Raw genomic sequence first — 7,236 nt, forward strand, 5'->3', positions numbered from 1 at the left:
GGTGGCGGGCCGGTCGAACGGGGCGAGGGAGCGGCCGGAGTCGAAGCAGGGGGGGATGCGACGGGGAGGAGATGGGGACGAGGAGAGGTGGCGGCGCTGGGGAGAGGGGGTCGCGGGAAGCCGCAGGGTAACCATATGGATGGGGCCAGCGCCCTAGGGCAACCCAGCGGCCCAACGCTAGTGGGCCGGCCCGGGGGGAGGGGAGACCATCCGGTATGGCATCACTGCGGCCCAGCTGCCGGGGCGGGCCGGGGCCCAGCAGCCCAGGAACACCAGCGGCCCGGCCCAGGCGACGGGGAGGCACGGGAGCCCTAAGGGTTTCCCTCCCAGGGGCGGGCGCCGCCGCCGCCGCCGGCGTGGCTCCGGCGCAGGCAGCCAGGGCAGAGGGATCCCGACGGACCGAGAGGAACCGGAGGTTCGAGAACCCGAAGGCCGCGATAAAGGGCCTAAAGGGGGAGGATCGCACGCACGGGGTCGGGGGAGAGCAGGCGGAGATCGACGCCGAGGGAGATGGGTAGGCCGCCGGCCGGGCCTCCGCCGCCGGGCGGCGCCAGGAGGAGCGGGCGGCACCCCGGCCGGAGCGGCCAGCCACGCCCCAGGAGCGTCCGCGCCGGCGGCGAGCAGCGCCACCAGCCAAGCCCGCACCTTGGCGCTCCACCGCCCGAGTCGAGCTCGAGGGCGTCGTCGGCTGCGACTGCGGCGTTCGCGGGCCAGCAGCAGAACCCCTCACGTGGGGGGCTGAGCTGCCAGCCCGGCGCGGCAGCGCGGCGGCGAGCGAGGGGGTGGGGGCTGGGGGGGGGGACGGCTCATCGTTGGCGAAGTCGGCCCAACGGATCCGAGGCGCGGAGGGGGCGGCAGCAGGAGCGGCTGGAGGGGAGGGAGGCGCCGCGGCCGCCGGAGCGGGGCACTCGCTGGAGGGGGCAGCTGGGATGGAGGCGGGGGGCGCCACCGGCGGCGGGTGCGCGCCGGCGCAGGCGCCAGAATCGCCAGAGCACGGGAGCTCCATCCCGCTCCTATACCTATATCCCCCGCTGCGTATTTGGCTGCTCCGTCCTTGCTATTTAGTTAAGTTCTAGTCGTGGCATGCCATTTAGAGTTTCTTCTTTAAGAGAATCATCTGCTAACTGGTTGTGGCAAAAGCTTGACCAAACCTTGGTTTTTGTTCCATACCATTTTGTGAATGTTTAACTGACTGTAACTGGTCCTCTGAGAATACTGTACTCAATGATGTAAAAAAACTGGAAATATTTTACTGCCCCTACGGCCATTGATCTGTCACTTGATGCATTCACGTATTTACACAGCAGCCCTAGTATCTGATCATATATTCTGGGATATGGCTGAATGGTATCAAGAACAACTTACATGAATCTCGTAGAAGAACTGAATTAGATCTTGTTCTGAAGTTGGAGCTCTTTTAGGGTGCTCTATCTTACCACATTAGAGGTAAGAGGTGGTTTAAATCTGAGTGGTTGGTTGATGAAAGTTTGAAGGTTATTTTGGGCCCTAGTGCAGATAAGGCTAATAAGGAAACCTACAATTAATTTGGTAAGGTAGATAGGCACAGACGTTTCCCTACAAATCACGAGAGACATGTTTAAATGCACATTACTTCCCATGTTCCCATCTCAGCCCAGGGATACACATCCTGCATGACTATTGATTTAAATCAGATGGTTGCAAAAAGATCTAGACCACAGTTTTCTGCAGTTTCAGTTATGTATTGCTAATTTGAATGATCAAATAATATTTGAGAGCAATGTTTAGTGTTAAATTTTATGACAGCTTGAAATGGAAGTGTCAGATTCAGACTTACATATAAAGTTAGTATTATAAGGCAATAGGCATAAATTAATTATCAAATTTTAATCATGAAGTTTGTTTTTTCTGTAGTAATGTACTTGTATGTTTAATAGTGATAATTTGGTATATATGTTTGAATTTCTTTATTTTTCTTTCATTTTTCTGAAAGGGTGTTTATTTTTAATAAATCCAGACACACAATTCAAGAAATAATCATTACATTTTTCCTGTCAAATGTGAGTCTCGATATATAATTTTATGTACAATAATAAATTATGGTATTAGGTCAGACTGGCTTCCTTTTCTTAAATATGTTGATTATTTAGAATTATTTACCAATTATTTCATGTATTGCTGCGCCCACTTCCCTCTACGAGTTAATAGATCACCCTTAGCCACTAGACCAAGGCAAAGAGAGGGTTTTCACAAAAGTGTGTCTTATTTTATATTGGTTAAAGTGAAAAAACTAATTAATAAAAATGTTAAAAACTTGATCTCGTTGACTGATAGATCTCCGAGTATAGTATTTTTCTCCACGAACTTGATGATTTCTGTTTGTTGCAGGCCCAGTTTTTGTTAGATGGGTCCTCTGGCTCTGGCATGTGGATTGTCCCTATAACTTCAGGCTGTGGTGCATATGATACAGAGAAAAAGTTGTTGTTGAAACTTAAACATGATAAGCTGGTCATTGGTTCACAATGTGGTGACCGAAAGAAGGGCGGAAACTTTTGGACTAAGTTGAATATAAATGGAACCGGATTTTACAGAGTTAAATATGACGATGAGCTTGCAGCTGCACTTCAAAATGCGTTGGAGACCAAGAAGCTCTCACTAATGGATAAAATTGGTAAACGCAACATGTGACCATTGAATCTGCTTGTAATATTTTGGTGGCAGGTATTATAACATTACCATTGCAGGCATCCTGGATGACTTATATGCGCTTTCTATTGCCCGCCAACAAACATTTGCGTCGTTGCTACATTTACTCTACGGTTATCGTGGGCAAGCTGATTATAGTGTTCTTTCACACATAAACACTGTACGTAAATCCTGTAGGTCCAGTTGATTCTATCGTGTTCAATTGTTCCTGAAGATAAATCGCCTATATCTTTACTTTGGATTGGCAGGTAACCACAAGTATTGCTAAAATATCTGCTGATGCTACTCCTGCCTTGGCTGGTGACATCAAGCAACTTTTGATCAAGATTCTTTTGTCACCTGCAGAGTATGCCCCACCATAACTGCTATGAGTTTCTTAATGTGTTACACTCACAATATATCATCTCTTTTGTTTCACAAAAAGGAAAAGGAAACATAATATGTCACTAATCTTCTTCCTAACTTCTCATGTTGCTTGAACATTCCTTCTTTTGTGGCCGATGCATGACAATTGCATGATTCTTTCACGTTATTACTGTATATTTGCTACATTTTCCTATGTTTCTTCTTTTTGACTATGTGACACTTATCTTTCAGAAAGTTAGGCTGGGACCCCAAGAAGGGTGAGAGCCACCTGGATGTAATGCTTAGACCACTGCTGTTGACTGCACTTGTCCAACTTGGACATGGTAAGACCATTAATGAAGGAGTTAGGCGCTTTAACATCTTCACACGTGATCGCGGCACTTCTCTTCTTCCTCCGGATACTAGAAAGGTCCTGCCTTTTGCTATCACTTCACGTGGTACCTATGATTACTTCTTCCATTTGTAACTTGCGCTGTTCTGCAGGCCGCATACCTCTCTGTGATGCAGAATGTTAGTAGTTCAAACAGATCCGGTTATGATGCTCTCCGAAAAATCTACAAGGAGTCAGCTGAAGGGGAGGAAAGATTACAAGTCTTAGGTGTGTAGCCCTTTGACCATCTTAAACTAACAAAGCTTGCCCATGTTTTTGGTTGTTCTAAAAGCATTTTCTTATTGTTTCAAGGCATATTATCTTCTTGCCGGGATAATAGTATCGTCCTTGAATCACTGAATTTAATTTTCACTAATGAGGTAAATGCAAATATCATTACTTTCTTCCACATTTATAGTCGAAGGTTTCTATGAGCTTACTTGTGTGTCAAGGGCAAGCTGTACTCAGGTCTCATATGCCTCTCTTGCTTGTCAGGTTCGCAATCAAGATGCATATATTCTCCTTAGAGGTATTCAACCAGAGGCACGTGAAATTTCGTGGAACTGGTTGAAGGTACGATCTCTTTTAACAATGAGTACCCTTTTATCTATGTGTGTTGACGTGTTGTTGATGCGTAAAAGTCGTTATTTCTGGGTCCTGTCTGGAACATCAGATTCTTGTAGGCATTCTAAACAAATTTGAATATCCATTCATGAGAATATGCTTCTTTTTCTACCAACTTCATTGAGATTTCTGCATTACAAAGAGGACCCAGGGTTCTTCTGTATTTGTCAACAAGAACTCAAGTCAAGTGGCATATTTGCAAACAGCTGAACCATATTTGTGAATTTATTTCGGGATCCCGATTTCTTTAAATGGATTTCCCTTGTAAATGTATTTTAACTAGAGTGAATTTGAGGCAGCACCCAACCATCTATTTTTTGTAGTTCCTTCATATGACACCTTAGGAGATGACTGATGGTTCATACTTGGTGTTAGCAGACTGAAACATTTGAAAACATGGTGCTAACATTTGTCCCATTCTGTCTGTCTGCAGGAAAACTGGGAGCGCATCTCAAAGATATTTGCCGGGAGCTTGGTTACGGATTTTGTTAAAACCATTGTTCCATTGGTACATTTAATCACAGTTCTATTGCCCTATTTCCGTGATCATATTCCCCAGTTTTGCAGGTATTATTTCCATGAGGCCATAGCTAATGTGGACTTCCTTGTTTCTTGTCAGTTCACCTCCAACGAGAAGGCCGCAGAGATCTCCAAGTTCTTTGCAACGCGCACAAAGCCTGGATTCGAGAGGACGCTGAAGCAGAGCCTTGAAACCGTGCGGATCAGCGCGAGATGGGCCGAGGGCATCAGGAGTGAGCCCGGGCTTGCACAGACGGTGCGCGAGCTCCTGGCCAAGCCCTGACGTGCTGCAGCTAGAGTGCTAGGTTACAGTTGTTGTTGGCAATAAGAATGCATTTGTGCCTTATCATGTGTGGAAACTGTGGCTTGAGATGGTATTTGGTTGTACATTTGTAGTGGTGGTGGTAGTGAGTCAGCTGATTGCAGTTTGTAGCCAAATCATTTATTGTTATGAATGCATGTGGTGCAAACGGGTTGTATGAAGAATGAGAACAAGGAGGAACTAGGTAGCAAGTATCCATTAAGAGGAAATTCAGGCAAAACAAAGAAATTTTCGGAAAGGCTCCAATCTCAGTGTCATTAGAACAAGCCTCCTTGATGTATCTTTTTTGGTAAACTGAATGTACGAAGAGACTTCACGCGGGTGGTTATAAAGCCGAGCCGACGGAATATACGGGGCAACTCTTGATGCAAAGCAAATACACAAAATAAGATTGTGTTTGGTTATAAGGTATAGATTTTCCAGCTTTCTCCGTCCCTTAATATAAGACGGCTTTTTGCAGTGACGGTGGTAGTGTTCCTTAAACTGATAAAATAGGTATGTGTCCAATTAATATTTGGTTACCAAATATAAGAGATTTACCAGGTTACCAAATATATTAGATATTGATTGATACTTATCAAGTACATATGTATGATATTGATTGATACTACTCCCTCCATCACAGTTTAGAAGGCACAGTTAAATTTGCGTGCGTTTCCATAATAGACAAGGTTTAGGGCGCATTGCATTTATTTCTAGTACTAATTAGTACTCCGGAGTACTATTTCTATATGCATGGATAGTGTGAATGCTATTTTTTAGCCCATCTCACAACCAATAGATAACCACCTAAGTCCGAGAGAATTTCCAAGCAAGCCTTCTAAACCGTGACGGAGGTAGTAGTATTTATTTGCTTCTGGATTGTGAATTTGTTTCGGGATCCTGATCTCTTTATATGGATTTCCCTTGTGAATGTATTTTAACTAGAGTGAATTTGAGGCTGCAGCACCCAACCATCTATTTTTTGCGGTTCCTTCATCTGACACCTTAGGAGATGACTGATGGTTCATATTAGTGTTAGCAGACTGAAACATTTGAAAACATGGTGCTAACCGTACTGTCTGTCTGCAGGAAAACTGGGAGCGCATCTCAAGGACATTTTCCGGGAGCTTGGCGGCGAATTTTGTTAAAAACATTGTTCCATTGGTACATTTAATCACAGTTCTATTGCCCTATTTCCGTGATCATATTCCCCAGTTTTGCAGGTATTATTTCCATGAGGCCATAGTTAATGTGGACTTCCTTGTTTCTTGTCAGTTCACCTCCAACGAGAAGGCCGCAGAGATCTCCAAGTTCTTTGCAACGCGCACAAAGCCTGGATTCGAGAGGACGCTGAAGCAGAGCCTTGAAAACGTGCGGATCAGCGCGAGATGGGCCGAGGGCATCAGGAGTGAGCCCGGGCTTGCACAGACGGTGCGTGAGCTCCTGGCCAAGCCCTGACGTGCTGCAGCTAGAGTGCTAGGTTACTTTTGTTGTTGGCAATAAGAATGCATTTGTGCCTTGTCATGTGTGGTGACGAATCCATTTGTGTCTTGAGATGGTATTTGGTAGTACATTTGTAGTGGTGGTGGTCAGGGCCGGGGCATAGATATACAGGGCCCAGGGGCAAGACAGTAAGAAGGGGCCCTTGTTTACTCAAAAAATCAAACATTTTCTACTTCAAAAGCAAAGTAGATATCCAGTACACACATAGCCAGATGATCTTCATTTGGACTCTAAAACTGAGAGTACAGTTTACTTATCGATCAAGTGAACTACACCATGATAGTAATGAAATGATGCAGTTCGACAAAAGCTCGCTTTTCACAAAAGCTCGCATTCCTAAATTTGAAAGGGGACTTCATTTTGTTTTGCAAAACAAAAAATTCTGTCAAAATTGGTTGCTACTTAGATCTTTTGTGTTACCATCAGATAAAAATTTAGACATGAACTTGCATCTGTTTCTGGATCCTTCCCAATCGGCCATGTCCTTCACTCCAAATTTCTCAATCAGATAATAACTGAATTCTTCCAAACATTCCTGCACAAGGCATAGTAAAGCAAACTGATTTCACGTCTATACTAGAACTTGGAAATCCGTCTAACAATTCTATTAGCAAAGTCATCTATTATTGCATCAATATTTATGTCATCCAACTTATCTTTCTCACACTAGTAGAAAAAGGGTCAAATGTGAAGCACAATAGTGCCGGTTGGAATTTCAGCCGGCACTAATGTGTACACTAGTGCTAGTTCGTGGCGGCGATCAATAGCACCGGTTCATGGCGAACCTTTAGTACCGGTTCATGCCACGAACAGGTACTAAAGAGGCTGTGTCAGCCTGCGGTCAGGCTATGGCCCCACCATCACC

At 45.0% G+C, this 7,236-nt stretch overlaps 1 protein-coding gene across 3 annotated transcripts in view; it reads left to right on the top strand.

Annotated features, from left to right (window-relative positions):
* Positions 1-6,341, top strand: part of LOC123111782 (aminopeptidase M1-C) — a 31,563-nt gene extending 25,222 nt beyond the window's left edge. For 2 of the 3 annotated variants that reach the window (XM_044532658.1, XM_044532659.1), the window contains 9 exons: positions 2,368-2,650; positions 2,724-2,845; positions 2,934-3,031; positions 3,283-3,460; positions 3,535-3,649; positions 3,734-3,801; positions 3,917-3,994; positions 4,479-4,553; positions 4,665-5,124. In XM_044532658.1, the coding sequence (XP_044388593.1) occupies positions 2,368-2,650; positions 2,724-2,845; positions 2,934-3,031; positions 3,283-3,460; positions 3,535-3,649; positions 3,734-3,801; positions 3,917-3,994; positions 4,479-4,553; positions 4,665-4,847 (1,200 nt within the window). In that variant the 3' untranslated portion in view covers positions 4,848-5,124. Of the gene's footprint in view, positions 1-2,367; positions 2,651-2,723; positions 2,846-2,933; positions 3,032-3,282; positions 3,461-3,534; positions 3,650-3,733; positions 3,802-3,916; positions 3,995-4,478; positions 4,554-4,664; positions 5,125-6,143 lie in introns of those variants that run through there. The other variant, XM_044532660.1, reaches the window with a different exon arrangement.
* Positions 6,342-7,236: the final 895 nt, after the last annotated feature.

Source organism: Triticum aestivum, chromosome 5B, assembly GCF_018294505.1.
Source record: "Triticum aestivum cultivar Chinese Spring chromosome 5B, IWGSC CS RefSeq v2.1, whole genome shotgun sequence".
Lineage (NCBI taxonomy): Eukaryota > Viridiplantae > Streptophyta > Magnoliopsida > Poales > Poaceae > Triticum > Triticum aestivum.